Consider the following 19306-nt stretch of genomic DNA (forward strand, 5'->3'; position numbering starts at 1 on the left):
ACATTAAATGAGCAACAATATTTTTTTTAGACAGCAGTGGCTTCCTCCATGGAGTCCTCCCATGAACACTATTCTTGACCATAGTTTTACATATAGTTGATGTATGCAAAGAGATATTGGACTGTGCCAGTGATTTCTGTAAGTCTTTAGCAGACACTCTAGGGTTCTTTTTTGCCTCTCTGAGTATTCTGCCCTGAAGTTTTGGAGTCATCTTTGGTGGACGGCCTCTCCTTGGGAGAGAAGCAACAGTGTCAAACTCTCTCCAATCGTACACAACTTCTCTGACTGTTGATTGATGAACATCAAGACTTTTAGAGATGGTTTTGTATCCTTTTCCAGCTTTATACAAATCAACAATCCTTGATCGCAGGTCTTTAGACAGCTCTTCTGATCAAGCTACATCAGACAATGCTTCTCATCAAGACAATTCTTACTCAGTGTGTGTATTATAGTAGGCAGGGCAGCTTTAAACCACTCATCAGTGATTGGGCACACAACTGACTTAAAATGTTTGATAAAAAATGGTTTCAATTGCTCTTTAAGTCTCCTTAGGCAGAGGGTTCACTTACCTATTTTTCCTCCTTCTGTTATTGTTTGCATACTATGCTCATTAAAATATGAAAACCTAGAAATGTTTGGGTGGTTTTAGTTAAAACAGACACTGTATTTTCATCTGTGTGATTTTGACAAAGATCAGATCACATTTGATGGGGATTTTGTGCAGCACTGTAATAGACACTGTATTTTCATCTGTGTGATTTTGACAAAGATCAGATCACATTTGATGGGGATTTTATGCAGGAATGTGATAAATTCCAAAAGGTTTGGATACATTTTCATACCACTGTAAATAATATATAACTTATACATACATGCATATAACATTTCTGACAATAAAAAAAATATATTTTAAATTGAGTACCAAAATGTTTGCAAACAAAAAATATATTCTATAAATGTTGTATATTTCAATTTAAAACTTTTTTAAAATGATAAATTATAAATCATCTAATTATTAAAATGAACTATCATATGAAAATAATAGTGATGCAATAATAATTTAACTTTTAAAGTAAAATTTGATACAAAATGCTGAAATGTTAGTAAGGGAAAAATATTAATCTTATTGAATTAAATAATAGGGTAATTTAACATAAATAGATACATTTTAAATGACATGATTGTTATAGTGGGAGTCACTGGGTCACGGTGTACTCTACCTACTGTTCGTGATTTTGTCTTGGTCTCGTCCGCAGGTTTGTCTCCAGTTGTTGTTTTTTTTTTTTTGGTCACGTAACAGTTTCTTGTCCGCCATCTCTCAGCATTAATGCTAAGTACAGTAAATTATTTTTCATTTAATTCTGCTATTTATTAAATCTAAATGGTTGATCTCTAATTGCTATGCATATCTGGTATTTCATTACACTTTATGTGCGGTCCACTTTCCTTTGCTGCACTCAGACTTTGACATCACGCCAGTACTACTTTCTGTTAGTTTCAAGCGTTGCTTTCACCCCCTTTAGCTCACTATTAGCCCACTAGCATAGCATAGCATAGCATAGCATAGCATAGCATAGCATAGCATAGCACAGCACAGCATATTTGTCTCTCCGTCCGTCCATCCATCCATCCAATTTTCTACTCTATTTCATAAACACAACATATAACACATATTTGGGGATATTTTGAGATTAAGGGTACTTACTCGTCTAAGTATCCTTGAGCAAGATACTGAACCCCACATTGCTCCTGGTGCTGCGTCACCAGTACGTGAATGGCGAGATAGTGTATAGCGCTTTGAGCGCCTTGAAAGGTGGAAAAGTGCTATATAAGTATAACACCATTTACCATTTACCATTTAGAGGGTTAATTCCGACTTGCGCAGAAATTCGGAACTCGTTCGTAAACCGGGGAATACCTGTTGTCCAAATGATCTATTAATGATCAAATGTAAATCAGGAAATTGTTCTTTTAATACTTAAGCATTATTTAATAGAGTGAGAAGCGTTGAGAGGAGCCAACTAAGGTGGCTTGGGTATCTGGGTCGGGTGCCCCGTGGACGCCTCCCTGGAGGGGTGTTCCACCAGCGGGAGGCCCCGGGGACGACCCAGGACACACTGGACACACTATGTCTCTTGGCTGGCCTGAGAACGCCTTGGGATCCCGCCGGAGGAGCTGGTTGAGGTGGCTGGGGAAAGGGAAGTCTGGGTTTCCCTGCTAAAGCTGCTGCCCTCGCGACCCGACCCCGGATTAAGCGGTGGACAGTTGATAGATGGATATTCTTAAAAAATAAATGTAAAATTTTTCAATTGACATTTATTTTCCTTTTTTTATTCTTTTTAAACCTCATGGACAATGTTCATCTAGCTATCAACTAAAACGTATGGCCCTTCACCACAGGTTTGGAATGTGGGAGGAAGGCGAGATACCCAAAGAAAAACTAGACTATTAGGGGGAGAAAATAAAAACCTACAACTTCAGAACTGAGAGTCAAACATGCTAACAACTCCTCACTGTGCCGCCCTAGTTATATTCCATGACTTTCATCACACGGTGGTAAACTTCTCTTTCCACTCCCTTTCGCATTGGCCAGATAAGCTCTTCTTATCTTCAGCATTAATCTGAAGATCTGACGTGTAAAAGACGTCACGAAAAAAACTTGGAAGTGAATGAAACGTCGAGGCATTAAGGATGGAAAAAGCCATGGGGAGGCCTTCTGCCTACATTCAAGCCAAAGGATAACGATCTGCTCTTAGTCACGCTTTTGTTTGCGCCTTTGTGAATCACCATAGATTTCTTTGGAAGCCTCAGTATTCTGCATCACAGCATGCACCATATAAGCCCCCCAATAAATGACTGCATAATGAATCAATAATGTGCTCTTTTAAAAACAAAACCAGAAGAGTCTATCGTGACTACTCCCTCCGATACCTCCCTTGAGGAAGCTGTCCGAGTGCCTCGTCATTTTTTCCGACGTGAAAATTGGAATGCGTTCCAAAATATTTTTTTTATTATTAGATGAGCACAGTCTGAAAAAGCCTCCAAGGAGGATCTATGCACGGGTATAATAAATAAAAGAAAAAAGCGTGGGCATAACTTTATGATCGCTGTCCAAACTGAAAAGCAGTCAAAACATGCTTTTCAAAATCATACACGACTGCATTGATATCTCAACTGCAAGACAGCCAAAGAGTTGCCTGCTGGCTTTCTGAAAATTGAACTTTTTTTTTTTCCTCATAGGAAATACAATAATACCTTCCAAGTACACAGCCGATGTCTAAAGTTACATTTTACAATTTTGACATGTTATTTGAATAAATTATGGAGGTCCCCGATCCGAAATTAGACACGATCACGTCCTTTTCAAAGGATCTGAATCGGCTTTTAAGATGTATTTACCGTATAGGCCCGAATATAAGACGGTGTTTTTTTGCATTGAAATAAGACTGAAAAAAGTGGGGCTAATCTTATATTCGCGGTCTAGACATTATACCCATTCACGACGCTAGATGGCGCCAGATATCATTGAAGCGATATTCTGTCATGACAAATCTTAGCTACTCTCAAGTTTAACCAGTTTTCATTATTTTATTGCAATGTTTTTCCTTATTCAGATTTGTTTCAAGACTAGCTACAGTTAGACTTCACTTTGATGGTAAATGCAGTTATTGCAATTTTGTTGTATTATCACAATATATTGGTTTATTTACATTTCAAAAACCAGAAGCCATTCATTTACAAATGTGATTGCACTTTAGTTTACATATTTAAATGTTCAGATATTAAGATTTGAATGAGGCAAAATAACATGCATTTTCTCTCAAATATATTGTTATAATCATGTTTCAGATGTACTGTAATTATTTTCTGTATAAAAATTAATTTGGTGTTCAAAAAGTCTTTTTTCAAACTTGAGTCTTGAAAAAGAGGGTCGTCTTATTATCAGGGACGTCTCATATTCGGGCCAATACGGTATTTATTTTTATTCAAAATGAATATGGCTGCAAAGCAACAAAATGATTAACTTTTGTTTTGTGATTATGTTACGTTTTGTACTATGCAACAGTGAAACACAGCTGGAAACAACAAAAAAAACATTGCTATTAGGAGAAGGTTATGCTATCTGTTCTAAGAAGCTAAAGGTAAGATAGCATCATGAAAGCATGAAAATGTGTACTTTTTTCCTGCCATTGACAACGATATATGTCCAATTCATTTCAACAGAGAGGACTGGCTGTTAAAAAGTATTTTTCAATTGCTTTGATGGATTGGACATCTCACGCTGTCAATGGCAGCCAATTAGTTAATACTTTTCAGCAGTAAAATCAGGTCGAGCGAGATGAACTAAAAAATGAATTGCATCGATTGCAAAGCAGGACTGGCTTACCTGCATGTCACTGTCTTTAACTCATTTAATATAGCCCACTACCGCAAAGTAAAATTGACTGTAATCCCTTCACAAGTGGAAAGACACAGCTGTCAGTGGACTTTCAATCACTGTGTTGAACGAATGGTAACAAAATAAAGCACAGACATCCACTGGCTGCACAGCCACAGCTGGCACCCAGGTAATAAACATGCAGCTTGGCTCACATGAATATAGCCACATAGTCAGATATACTACACTGCCGTGGAGGACTGCAATACAAAGTAGATAAAAATAATACCTGCAATCTTGCACATTTATACTTTACACTGGTATAATGCAAAACCAGTTTCAATTCATTTACTTGAATGATGTGATGATTATTAGAAAAAAACAATTCTAAAAATTTAACTCATTGGCTGCTACTGATGGTCATAGATCATCCAAATTTGCACTAAAAATGAACCATTTTTACATTGACCACACTAATATTAGCATATCACCATTTACGACGCTCATACTAAGGAAACACATCATCGACATTCCTACAACAGTGATCCCTTATTTTTTCACGGTTAATGGGGACTAGAACCCGCTGCAATAAGTGAATAACCGCGAAGTATTTTTTTTTTTTTTGTATGTGTTCAATGTATTGATTCAGAATTATCATTGGAAAGAGATACATCTAAGACATGTTTTTTCACCTTTTTTCCCCCAAAGTATAATTAAAAAAACATTTATGCAGGGGTGAAAGTGGGCGGGAACTGTCAGGAACTCAGTTCCCGTACAAGATTAAGGGCCGGAACGCAGTTCCGGTATACAGTGCTTTGATTCCGATAATATGACGGCAACTGTCAAAAAGCTTTGTAAAAATAAAAAATAAAAAAATACAAAGCTGCACAACATGCATTTAATCTCCAAGAAGAAAACAATCTACCAACAACAGATTTACATACACAAGTGTTAACAACAAGCATAACAAAGTGCTTGTGTAGCGTAATCTGTTTCCACCGATATTTATTATTTATTTTATTCCGATATTTATTATGTATTTTATTCCACGGACGGCATGGAGGTTTCCCCAGCTGCTTCAGTTATCGGAATCTGACGATGACGACTCACGTCAATGTGCGAATGCACGCAGCAAAGCAAAACGTCTGGACTCATTTATCCGTTCAGTTGGCTGACATACTGACATGTAATCACCAGATAGTTAGCTCTGATTGGTTCAAATGTGCATGTTTTCTGGAAAAAAAAGAAAAAAGAAAAAAAAAAAAAAAAAAAAGGGGCCAACGCAACAGAAAATGGATCTAAGTTTTAAGAGCAAGGAAAGAGTTAAGGTGGCTTATTTAGCATATTTAGCTTTATTTGCTCTGATGGGGAGGTTCAGAACATCTTATCTGTTGTAACTTATATTTATTCATTTATGTTGGGGTACTTACACTCTGCATAATAGTAGTCATTTGTACTTATTTTTCTGAATGTATGTTACTTATATCTCTATTATTAAAAAACGCAACAAAAAATAAATGTTTGCATTATCTTCAATTTTAATATACATCCTATGTTCTTAAATAGTTAAAATTTAGATTTGGCATTTATTATGTGAGGAAATGAGGGAAAATAAAAATTAGGAGATGGAGGTTGGGGTTAAAGCTGTTTTTGTTAACATTTATTTTGCAAAAATTTTGAATGAAAATCATTTTTTGTATGTGTTATAGAAATAACTGACCAAACAGCTTTCTTAGCATTTCAGTAGTTTGCCCCCCCACCCCTCCCCCCCAAAACAAATAAATAAATAAAAATGAAAAATAACATTTCTGGCTCAGTGGCGACCTTCACGTTGGGGAGTTCCGGCAAGAAATTCTAACAACTTTCACCCCTGAATTTATGTATGTGGTTTTAGTGGTTTAATGGTTTTTAAACACTTCAAATGTAATAATTATGATATGTTTTAAACATGTTACTGTCCCACCGAATTATCTTTAAACAAGAAAAAAGAAGACGCCCAATCCATTTTTAGAAAAGTAAAAAAAATAAATAAATAAATGCTTGTGTGTATTACATGCTTCATTGAATGAGTCCACTCAAATCCGCTCAAGCTGCTCATTTACACACAGTGAGTTGCCACAGCAACTGTTTAACAAGTAATATAGTTGACGGATGCGGCGCTTTGAAGTCTTGTCTTATGCAAGCAGCTCTGGCAAGATCAAACCTTAACTGTCAATCATCGTTAACTTTAATAAGCAACTCCAGTGCACTGCCTGACCAATAGAATTAAAAAAAAAAAAAAAAACAGGAGCGAGAGTGAGAGACTACGTGATTGGATCAGGACAGCTCTATAAAATACTGCATTTATTCATTTATTTTTCAATTGAAAAAAAATCCGCGATGCACTGAGGGCGCAAAGTTTGAAGCGCAAAGTAGCTCTGGATCACTGTATTCTAAACGTGTCAATGTTAGTTCATAAATTGACTCATTGGTTGCCATTGACAGCAATATGCCATTGACATCCAATCCATTTAGACTGGGGGGGATCTAAAACCCCAGGATAAACAAGGAACTACGGTATATACAGTTATCATGTCATGTGTTTAATCCTAAATGCTCTTTTGTGATTGTAGATTGCAAATTTTTTTCTGATTCTTATATAATACTAATATAAAACATAATAGTGACCAGTGTTGTTAATCTTACTTTAAAAAAGTAAGTAATTACAGTTACAAATTACTTCTCCAAAAAAGTAATTGCATTAGTGACTCAGTTACCCGAATGTATGTAAGAGTAATTAGTTACTTGGCAAAGTAACTGGTGATAATTTTCATGTCCCCCCCCCCCAAAAAAAGGTCACACAATGTGAAGTTTAAAGGCTTTTTGGGACAATTGACCCTAGCCCAATTCTTTACCCTAAACATAACTGGACACAGGCGTAGTGCGCATATTGCGATAACCAGATAGTAACCTTTGCTATGTGCGGAAGTTATTTAATGCTGTGAATCAACCATTAAAGTTGTTAAAATTGCTCCCGTTATTGCATTAGTTCCCTTCTGTCAATTTTCGACGTGTGTAAGTTTTAAAACTGTTTCATCATTTTACATAGATTTAAGTTAAGTTTTGCCTATTTAGGAGCATTTTAGATAAAACGTTACTTAGGTTCGCTTAGGAAGGTTCTCTACAACAGAGCCTTCCAGAGAAGTCTACTGCTTTAAGATGGCAGCTGTTTACTAACGCATCTAGGTTTTTATCATACATGTTGCTAATGCAGCCGTGTATGTCATTTGCATCTAGTTATGTATATTTGTGATATGGCAATGATACTGCTGATGATGACAATGACAATGACAATAAATTCATTCATTCATTCATTCATATCTACCGAAGCATCATGTGGGTGTAGTTTTGTAGGCTATCAGCTACAGTCAGGTATTATTGGAGCCACCTAGCAAAGTAGCATCGCGTTTGCAACGGCTTCACACTCTCTTGCCTCCTCCCTTCTCCTGCTCTGCTCTCTCGTCTCCGTGAGTTTTTCAGACTTTTCTCGCGTCAGTCAACCAACATCGTAACACACAGTAATGCACGCCATTCGCGCCTCAGCAACGGTAACGGCGTTGCCAAGATGAGAAAAGTAATTAATTAGATTACTCACTACTGAAGAAAATTACGCCGTTATATTATAACACCGTTATTACCAACACTGATAGTGACTTTGAAGATTTTTTTCCTATTTTTCAACAAAGTAATTTATCTCGCATTTGGTAAAATAGCGTAGCATCACAATAATACAGCGACTTTATTAAGTGTAACATGTAAGTTTGAATTGTTTATACTGTATGTTTCGTGCGTTTCGCTGCCAACCAGTTCAGCGTGTGGGCTCCAGCACCCTCGTGACACTTGTAAGGGTAAGCGGTTCAGAAGATTAATCAATAAATGACAGTAGTATTGAGTACAATGATCTGTGAAAATTAAAAACCATCAAACCTCTGATGTTTAAAAAAAAGTCCTTGCTTATTTTTAGGGGTCTACTTAAGAAAATGCCTTCATTTTATGAAGTGGATGATTGACTGAGTCACAGCATATATTACTGTGGAAGATGTTACTTAACTCTTTTGACTGGCCAGCCCACCTGGTTAAAATGGATTTGGTGTTTATCACCATCAATGGCACAGACTGAAACATGGTCATTCAATGCCAGCTCCTCTAAGTCAATTGCAGCGAATGAGTTCAGAAATGAAGCTATTGCAGGTTTTGCAGGTCTCAAAAAGTGGATGAAAATAAACTTGGAGATGTTTAATTTCAACATCTAACCGCACTCACATTCAGCCTTGGCGCAGACCAGGCTTGCGGAGGGATAGCTGAAGGAGCGCAGAATGGCCCCTATGGCCAGGCTCAGGTCCTCATTGCTGGGGTACAAGGTAACGGAGGCGAAGCGGAGGTAAGGGAGACGAGGCGTCTCTTCTGGACCAATTTTTACATGCGGGATCTGTGAGAAACAGGAAGAGTGTACATTAGTTTAAGCCTTAAAAAGTGAGGAATATTAGTGTCTCGGTTTTACATTTCACCCCACAACCCAAGACCCTCGTGTCAAAAATGGCTTGACAAACTGGCTCACCTCTTTCTCGCCGCATATGTGACTGACAGTGGAGCCAGAGGCAGGGCTAGACGCTGGGCCTATCACCGACACAACACCTTTGGGAAGAATCTGACACACTGGGGGGGAAGAAAAAAAAGACAAGATATATAAGCAGATGCTGCATTCAGGAAGAGTGCGTGTTTTTTACTTCATCTCCTTGATCCCATTGTAGCAACGAAATCCGACTCGCTCTAATCTGATTTATTTGAGAGGAGGATCGCCCCCGAGGACAACAGCAGCCAGCCAAAGTGTTGCCTGCTGTTGCTGCTGTTTGAAAAGATTTGCACTATTTTAACTCAGACAACACAAGAAAAATACACTGAGTGAGCACACCAGTAATGAATTCCAAATAAGTGCTGTATCAGAAAGCCTCTATTTCACAGAGAGGCATTTAATTAACAACGTAACTATTGTTGCACCACATCAAACTGACTGCTGTTTTCATTAATTTGAACTTATGAGAGGGGCAACCTTTCAATGAGACGCCGCTTGATTGAACTCAAGCTGGGGTATATATTTCTCATGTTCTAAAATAGTCCTAAAGGACAGTCTTAGTTCAGTACATTCATTTTTTTATAAAACATATTTAATTAAAAAAATATACGATATAATACAAAGAAATTAAATTGTACAAAACACCTCTCTACAGAATATCAGAAACCGCAAAAAAAAAAAAAATCAAAACATGAGATTTCCATCTATGAAGTCTTAACTCTAATAGACTTCCTGACTCAATTAATTATGGTTATAATGTATTATTTTATAATATAAAATTAATTATATAATTTGCAATAATTTCATAAAAAATGATTTGGAAAAATATATAATTTTTCACATTTTTGCTTGGCAAAATGATAAGGGGGGCTACACCGTGTAGACAGTGATGGGTGTGAAGAGGAGTGTTGAACTGGGCAACTGTCTGGGCAAGGACCAAGACAATTCATACACCATCTGTTTGTGTTGTGTGGTGATTGATCACACCCTGGTTAGCAGGATTGATTTTAGCAATATCAGCCCTTAAAATATATAAAATATTGTTGTTCTTTGCGATACACTTCTTCATATGACTCCACATAAACACATTTCACGTTATAAAATTCTGACCATATGTAATATAGTATATGCCATACTTATTTGTTATTTATTCATCTTTAAGTTAATAGTTTACAGAGGGATATTTTTATTATTAAAAACAAATTTGCAAAATAAAAAAACTGGTGAAAAAAGAAATACTCCTAAGAAACACATGAAACTTTGGAGTTCAATTTAAAAAATTGCCAATCTTAGAAAAAAGGTGTAACACTGATAAAAGTACAGCTCATGGTTTGTATTAAGAACTGTATTTTAGATGACTGTTGTGAGTTGAAATGTCCACTAGATGGCACTACATGATTAGGCGTTGCACCAAAAGTGGGAGTGCGAGCGTTGCATTTTGGGAAATGGAGATGCTATGAATGCTAATGGAGAAACTGCTAATGCTAGCGCAACCAAGACTCAGTCCAAAGAGAAACTGGTAATAGTTTAGAAAAAAAAAGTAATAACTTGTTCAGTTTTATGTACGTGAAACCATAAAAGGTTGATTTTGTTGCAGACGAGTTCCAGACTGCTCTAATGGGCGAATTACTTTGAGTTATTCTGTTTGATACAAGACTCCGGTGAGTTGCTATGCTGTATGCTACTATGCTAACGGCTATGTGATAGACACGTTTTCCTGTAGAGTTGAGTTACAAAGTTGTGTCTTTTGTTTGAAAAAGAAAAAACAATTGGAGGAAATCGGAAATATAGTAAGGTGTTATTTTGTCATATACAAATATGTTAATGTTGTATGTTGATGCAATCTGGAAAGAAATTGCTACATGTGAGCTAGTATCTGTCACTGTATACTTTATGAACAAATTGTTTGATTTTAGAAACAACCTATTTTGACCAGCATTGGAAGTTATGTGTGATGGATGTAAAAGGGAGATGACATGTTATACATTATATGGTTGGTTGAAAATTAATTTAAGTCCTTAATATGCAGATTGGTTTTTTTGAATTGCTGGATCTACATCGGAGTGACAGCGTTGATGTAAAGGAGGATTCGGCCTGATTCAAGGCGGGATTGAAGACGACCATTTTTCTTCAACTTCAACCAACTTTTGGAGCATCACCCTTGGAGCAGATAAGCTCACCTTCTCTACAACATCTTTCATACAATATACAGTCACACTACCCGGGTAGTACACACATATGGTTTTGTCCATATTAAGGCTCATGAATGCTTAGCATTCTCTGCTAGTGCATAAAAAAGGTGGCCTCTATTGGAGGGAGGAATTTATTTAACTAATAGTGACAGAATGCTTGAACTTTAATGATAAATACACATTTGTAAAAAGCAATTCAACCTTCCTAATAAACTCAAAACTCCTAATAGAGCCTTCGTTACTCGCTGCTGTAGAATGAAAACTCCCTTAGACACAATACATGAGGAGCTGACATGTCTGTTGTTAAATGAAGACTTTAAAGCCCTCCTCCAAGGTTGCGCGCCTCCATTTTCTCAGGATGACAAGCAGAAGAATTGGCACTGAAAAAAAGTGTATTCACCAGCATGTGCTGAGACCATCGATCAATAGCAATAACACACTTACTCACACATCCACCTGACAAACTCAATTAAAAGGAAAATGCAAAAAGAGACCGACATCTGCTGCTGGCTGGTGGCCTTTGCAAGCAGATGTTTGACATCGAACACACACACGCATGCAAACATACACTGTAATTCCACATTTGGTTTACAGTTCAAAACAGCCTCCACCTCTAAAACAGATTATCTTCTTATTTGGAGATCACTCTCTGACCTGCGTCGTCTAACCTCGGGCGGGGAGAGGGAATAAAGAGCAAAACAAAAAAATCAATCCGAGACAAATTGTCCTGTCCGGCTTCTTGAGAATAAGAGTTGGAGAGGTATGGGGAGGGGGGGGACAACAATAAGCTCACAGGCTTCTCAGAGACACAAATAGTGCACACTCTTGAATTTGATCACTGAGACAAACCTGTGGGTCAACAAGCGCTCTTATCTCATAAGATGAGACAAAGAACGCTGTGAGGGGAGTCAAAAGAGCAGAGGGAAGCTTAAGTAAAGCCTTAAAAGGAGGATTTTTTTTCTCAACATCAATGGACATGGCTCAAAGAGAATTTAGTGGGATTTTTTTCGGCAAACAATGAAGCAAACTTCAATGTAAAGTTTAATTTAAATGTAATGTAAAATGTGTTTAATAAAAACTGTCCCTCTATTCAATGACACTGTTGTTTTTGTTCGATTATTTATATATTTATTTTTTCTGGTCAAATTTTTTGGCATACTGTCCTCATGTGTTAATCAATTTGAATTATTTATTATTTATTAATTTGATTACATTTTATTATTCAGTATCAAATGGTGAAAAAACTGTACCTGAGTGTATTTTTACAGTTTGAATGTGACTTTTTTTTTTTTAAATTGATACGCTTGAAGTCTTTTCTGTTACAAACAGAACAATGTTAATCAAGTTCTACTTTATTGTAAGTTGATCGTTATTACTTTTTTTTCTCTAATATTAAAGAGGACACGATGTTATGCAGAGGTGTACTTATAATATTAATAATTTTATAGACAAATGATACTTTTTACAGTCATAAGCGGATTATAAGGGGGGGCCAGGGGGGCCAACCCCCCCAGTGGCCGAAAAGTGTCATTGCATGTAATTGACTTTCCTATATAATATACAAGTTGTAAAGCAATAAAACTACAACAAAAATGAATGAATTAACAAAATATATATTTTTATAATGGGTCAAAAATTATTTTTTGAACAGATCATGTGACTAGCAACTTAGACGGTCAATTGCTTTGCATATAATTTTCAACAAAAAAAAAGGGGGGGGGGGGAATTCTATTTTTCCAAATGACTTTATTCTTTGATTGAATTTTTTTTTTTTTTTGATTGAAGCAACTTTTGGGGGGGACTAAATGGTTTAGACACAAGTGTCCTGCCCATAATATGGCCCAAACACAAAAAGGATTGCTTCAATCAAAGAAAACTTTCAGTGTTCAAATGCAAATTTTTCTGTTTTAAATATTTTTTCGCATTCAAAAACAGTTTGCATGATTGAAATTTTTCATTTTTTGATTGAAGTGATGTTTCTTTTTAAAAATATATTTGTTGTAAAGCAACTTATTTTTTTGATTGAATAATAGGACAAAAATGTCCTAGCCAAATGTGGCCCAAACACAAATCAACATTACTTTAATCAAAAGAGTTGCTTCAATCAACAACAACAAAACCTTGACATACAATAAATAAATGAATAAATAAATAAATTATTTTATTTTTATTTTTTTTCTCCAAATTTATTTTTGCATTCAAACACTTTTTTTTTTTTTTTGATTGATTGAAGTGACTTTTTTGGGTGTAAAATATATATATTGTAATTGAACTTTTTTTGATTGAATAATAAAGACACAATTCTACCTCCATATGGCTCCACCCAGGGGATACAATTTTTGACTGGGGTAACTACATTGGCACGACATCGGCGGGCATACCATATTCAATGGATGACGATCTTGGTGAAAAGTATTGCCTAAGCAGCCTGATTTAGAATTCCCCTCAAGAATGATGGGGGCAAAAAATGCTCATTGTCAACATATTTTTATAGATATTCTTGTAAGTTAATTTTATTGCTGACACTGCATTTCGGGGTCATCAACATGTTGTGCCCCCGCTGCCCCAAAAGTCAAACTCCGCCTATGTTTACAGTGGCAGCACAGAGTTAGGGGAGGCACGAAATGTTTACATCTTCCATGGGCGTAACAGAAAATAATTGAGAAGCACTGCTTTCAACTGATACCATAAGTCCATATGTGAATATTTCTATACTAGGGGTGGGAACCTCTCGCTACCTTACGATATGATCCGATTTGCGATACAAAGCTCACGATAACAATTATCTCACGATATGGCGATAAGACATATTGGTCAGGAAATCATTCTAGGATATTATACAAAACAACTAATAAACAGAGAAACAAGCTATTTTCATCCTCCTGCTGTGAATTGGAATGAGTTTCTCAGTAGTAGACGTCCAATCCGTAGCTGGGATCCCTCCCACTTCAAACAAATTTGACGTCTATGGTGGTCAATTCCAACCAATGAGTTTAATTTGGGCGCCTTTCAGGCCATTTGTTGTTGATTTTTGGTGACTTCATGTTGATTTTAGACCATTTATGGGTCACTTTGTGTTGATTTTGGGGCATTTATGGGTCACTTCCTTTTGACTTGGGGGCATTTATGGGTCACTTTCTGTTTATTATGGGTTACAGAACAGAAAGTGACCCAAGAATCTCCCAAAATGAATAGGCATTGACTCAAACTCAACAGAAAGTGACCTGTAAATGCCCTAAAGTGAAAAAATACTGACCTGTAAGCACCGTAACGATATATTGATTCTTGACAGGAGCATATCAAAAACCTTTTGGGATACAAAGTATCTTGATATATCACCATTTTGCTAATTTGTCACACCCCTATTGTATACAAAGTGTATGCGCCTATGTTTATTTTCTGTAATCATTCACAATGCAGACTGTAAAAATGTTCATTCAATTTCTTTTGATCAAAATGATTTTTGAGTATCCAGCGTTTTTGTTTAACTGTAAAAGAATAGCATCTAGGGATGGGAATTGATAGGATTTTTACGATTCCGATTCCATTATCGATATTGCTTAACGATTCGATTCTTTATCGATTCTCTTATCGATTCCAATTTGGGGAAAAAGAAGAACAAACGTTTTGATTGGCATCGAGTTTAATCAAAAGTCACAACCTTACAAACTCACAACGAGGTCAGAAGAGGCCCAAAGCCTCAATATTAACTGTGGCAATAAGTGGCAAATGCACAAGAATGTGTAACATTTTACTGAAACATTTTTATAATAGAAATAAAAAATATGAAAATGAATGAATGAATGAATATTGGAATATAGGTCGTTGTTCTGCCGTTGGCAATATGTGTTAAAGCAGGGGTCCCAAAACTTTTTCCTGTGAGGGCCACATAACTTTTAACTGATGAGGGGCCGAGGTCAGTTTGAACAGAACACAGAAAAAGTGTGACGATTGCAAGAGTGCCGAAATGTAAAAAATTATTGCTTTTCAGAAAGCCGCAATCAAATAACCCTTTCTGGATTCTTTACAGAACAAAAGTAAATAAAATAAAAATAATAATATAATATAATAATAATAATAAATAAAAATAACACTATTAATCAAACAGATAACAACCAAATAACCCTCTCTGAGTTCTTCACAGAAAAAGGCCAGAAATTAAGTAACACTATTAAGAAAAAAAAAAAAAAAAAGTCAAAATGCTCTCTGGTATTGTTTAGGGGCCGGACCAAATGTGGGGGCGGGCCGTATCCGGCCCGCGGGCCGTAGTTTGGGGACCCCTGTCAAAGTGTATTATTTACCAGTATATTGAAATGCATTCGTTTTATGGCACTTTCACGCTCAAGTGGGGGCGTCCTTGCGCTTCCTCACGCGAAGAAGAACGCGTTCACGTGAAGAACAGCGCGCTTACACGCAAAGAAATGCCGCATCCAAGCGAGTGAGCGAGTTAGTGAGAGAGGGGAAACACTGCTACGAGCCTACGTTCTTTTTTGATGTTTGTAAAATATCTACAGAGGCAACGCCTGTATGTATCGTCTTTTGTGTTGTTGTTGTGTGCTTCCACTCGCGATCGGACACTTAAATCCAGTCGTGTAGTAGTTTGAACGATGTGCTAATGCTAGCGAACGCATGCTAACCGTTTAGCTGTATTGGCAGCTAATCATCGCTGATTTACGTTGATGCAAACCTGTTTGTTATTGGGGGCGAAATTGATTTGTTTCATTTCTATTTTTAGTGTCTCTTCAAGTGATGGTTGAACAAAGTCAGCAAATTATACCAACGTCTTCTGTATCCTCATTTGGGAGTTTAGCTAGCTATATAGCCAGGACTAAGCCTTAGTGTCTCTGTGAGGACAGTGCAGTCTTATTCCCTCCCGATGCAGTTATCTCCACGTTCCCTCCCGATGCAGTTATCTCCACCTTGTAAGACTGCAAGTCGTTTTGTTGTAATTTTTCCTCGTGAAGTAAAGACACACTTTCGAGCGTTTTAACTTACGTGCTGTCATTGTTATGTTTACGGCTGCAATGCTCGTGCTAAACCATCGTAACCTTTTATTTTCACCCTCTTTCCTGGTGAAATGTAGCCAAACTTTGGAGCAGGTGGTTCTTGGCGCCATGCTAGTTTGATGCGCCTGGACAACAAGACACATCACAACGCAATATGCGCCTTTAGGAATCGTTAAAGGGATCGTCCAGGCTTTTTCATTGTGATGTCGAGGCCTCGAAACACAAGGAACCGGTTCTGAATTGGAATCGGATTTCGATTCCCATCCCTAGTGGTATCCATTCGAAAGTCGCTCTGTAGTGTCAACAAAAAAAAAAAAGCGACTCGGTATTTAGCATCCCAGTGCTAGCTTATACTGTACTGTACTTTATTTGTGTGCATGTTTTTGAACACGTTCGTGCGTCGCCCATGTTTGTGCATCAGACAGCCGTAGCTGTAAGATGACGAGCTCTCTGATCCAAAGACCCCAGCAAAATATTCGCTTTGAGCGAACAAGCTTGTCAGAGTCTCCTGCCCATCGGTCAAGGACACACACTCACAAACACACCAACACACACAAATACAGACGCATGCACATATGTACATACACAAGCCTTCTCATGCTCAACTAGACATTTCGCCAGAGGCCAGTGGCAGGGTCAGAGACCGACAGTATCAGAATCGGAGCAAGGGAGTCTCGGGCCTGTGCAGTCTTTGTTTTTATCCACTGTATCAAAATGAATTTCATTGAGCCACATTGGGTGCGGACTAGACAGGAGCAGCTGTTACTGGAGGGCACTGGTCCACTGCTTTTAATGAGACTGGCTTGGTGGGTCATTGGCGGTCTTCAGTGAAGATGTAAACTCATCAGCACAGGCTTATAAAAGAAAAAAGTGGTGCGTTTTTAATGCTCTGCTCCAAGCATCGTTTTCAGCCTTTTTGGAAAGAGAAAAAATGCTGTATTAAAAAGAGGCACGGCTAACAAGGGAAGCCATAGCTGCCTTACCAGCTTCAGATCATGACATACTTCATCATTTATGAATGTCGAGTGTTATCGTTATACATCTAAGGGGGACAATATTGATTTTGAATAATTTATAACACAGAATAGCCGAGTTGGTGAAGTTCACTGGTCATGACAGGCTCCTTCGCTGTGCTCAAGCAGTCACAATTTGTAGTCTATTGTCAGTCTTTTACACATTAATTAATATAATTGCCCCTTGTCAAAGCAAGAAACGACAAAAAATTTGACTGAAGGTGAAAATACTGTGTGTATTCTTTGCAGTGCTTGGTCAGCAACAATAATTAATTCTATATTTTTTCACAAAAATGTACTGATTAAGGTTAAAGTATGATTAAGGGTAACACTTTATTTGATAGCGACGTCATAAAACTAATAAGACATAATTATGACAAGATGCTATCATGAGCAAATGTCATTACTAGGGCTGTCAAATGATTAAAATTTTTAATCGAGTTAATCACAGCTTAAAAATGAATTAATCGTAATTAAACGCAATTCAAACCATCTCTAAAATATGCCAGATTTTTCTGTAAATTATTGTTGGAATAGAAAGATAAGACAAGACTGATATACGTATACATTTAACATACTGTACATAAGTACTGTATTTGTTTATTATACCAATAAATCCACAAGATGGCATTAACATTAACATTCTTTCAGTGAAAGGGATCCACGGATAGAAAGACTTGTAATACTTAAAAGATAAATGTGAGTACAAGTTATAGTAATTTTATATTAAAACCCCTCTGTATGTTTTCGTTTTAAAAAATTATGTAAAATTTTCAATCAAAAAATAAACTAATAGCTCGCCATTGTGGAAGTTAGTGATTGAAATACACAACAAGATGTCAAGGGCAAGTTTTAAATTAATTTGAGATCTAGCCAAGTTTTTCAAGTGCGTTTTTCCCCCCGACTGACGCCGAAGTTTCCGGGTTCATTGTACCTTACGTTCATTTGAGTGTTGACTTCACAACGTATGAGACCTCTGATAGTTTGTTGTGACTAAATATTGCCATCAAGTGTATTTTTTTAGCAAAACGAAATGTTTGAATAGAGTTTGACCAAAGTCTGAGTATTATTTTGCATAGCTATTTTGCTTGGGAATGCCAGTTCTCTTTGCATTGAGCGCTTTTCTTTTTGAGATTTTTTTTTTTTGAGAGATAGATACATTATTTTTGTTGTGCTTTCAGTAAATGATACTGTAGCGACTTAACTGTTCCGCCCAAATGCATGGTGGGAAGTTGGGCAACCATTACTGTCAGTGGTGGCTGCAATTGGTATATCTGCTCTGCGTTGTGTTCAACACAGGGTTTTATGATTAAGATCATCTCCTGTCATTCTTCCCCACGTCGCCCGCCGCAATAGTTATAATTGTTGTGGAAGAGATGCCAAAGCTTATGCCAAAAAATAGCACGGCCCCAATGAATGCCAGTGTCCACTCCACTCGCTTATTTCTTCCTCTTAGCTCTCACATAAATACACATAAAACGGCGCCATTGTAGTCTGTTTGCGGCAATGCATGAGTGGGTTGTTCCGCGCATGCGTTAAATGCGTTAAATATTTTAACGTGATTAATTTTTTAAAATAATAAAAATTACCGCCCGTTAACGCGATAAATTTGACAGCTCTAGTCATTACGTGTCATCCAGCAATTTTTTTCACTAACTCCATTTCTGTCCAGTCCGGATCTTTTACATCCATTTAACAGTGGGATAATTTGCCGGATGACAGTTAATGACATCTGTCATATGAATGCTTGTGACCGTGTCATAATTAGGATGATCTTATGACAGTCTTATGACACCGCTGTTAAATAAAGTGTTACCAGTCAGGTAACACGGGTAACAGTGTTTATGTCAGTTTTGAATGGATTTTAAAGATGCAGACTGGACATAAATGGAGTTAAAGAAATTAATTTTCCAGATGACACTTAATGACATCTGTTATAAGCATTCATTAATGCTCATGACAGAGTCATGTCATAATTATGACGGTCTTATGTCTCATGATGTCACTGTAATGTGTAACCAATACTATTTCAGAAAACTACACTCAAAATAAAGCATATACACGATTTTAACTTTTAAATAGGTGTTTCATTGTATATACACATT

At 36.9% G+C, this 19306-nt stretch overlaps 1 protein-coding gene and 1 long non-coding RNA gene across 7 annotated transcripts in view; one reads left to right on the top strand and one right to left on the bottom strand.

Moving 5' to 3' along the window:
- The window catches only part of grik5 (glutamate receptor, ionotropic, kainate 5), a 375404-nt gene that overhangs the window by 101249 nt on the left and 254849 nt on the right, over positions 1 to 19306 (bottom strand). For all 6 annotated transcript variants that reach the window (XM_057834368.1, XM_057834366.1, XM_057834364.1 and 3 more), the window contains 2 exons: positions 8976 to 9073; positions 8681 to 8846 (listed from right to left, as the gene is read on the bottom strand). In XM_057834368.1, the coding sequence (XP_057690351.1) occupies positions 8681 to 8846; positions 8976 to 9073 (264 nt within the window). The remainder of the gene's footprint in view (positions 1 to 8680; positions 8847 to 8975; positions 9074 to 19306) is intronic.
- LOC130914832 (uncharacterized) lies at positions 10446 to 12845 on the top strand. Its single transcript, XR_009063003.1, has 3 exons — positions 10446 to 10509; positions 10588 to 10651; positions 11020 to 12845. It is a non-coding gene; the product is annotated as an uncharacterized LOC130914832 (long non-coding RNA).

Source organism: Corythoichthys intestinalis, chromosome 4, assembly GCF_030265065.1.
Source record: "Corythoichthys intestinalis isolate RoL2023-P3 chromosome 4, ASM3026506v1, whole genome shotgun sequence".
NCBI lineage: Eukaryota > Metazoa > Chordata > Actinopteri > Syngnathiformes > Syngnathidae > Corythoichthys > Corythoichthys intestinalis.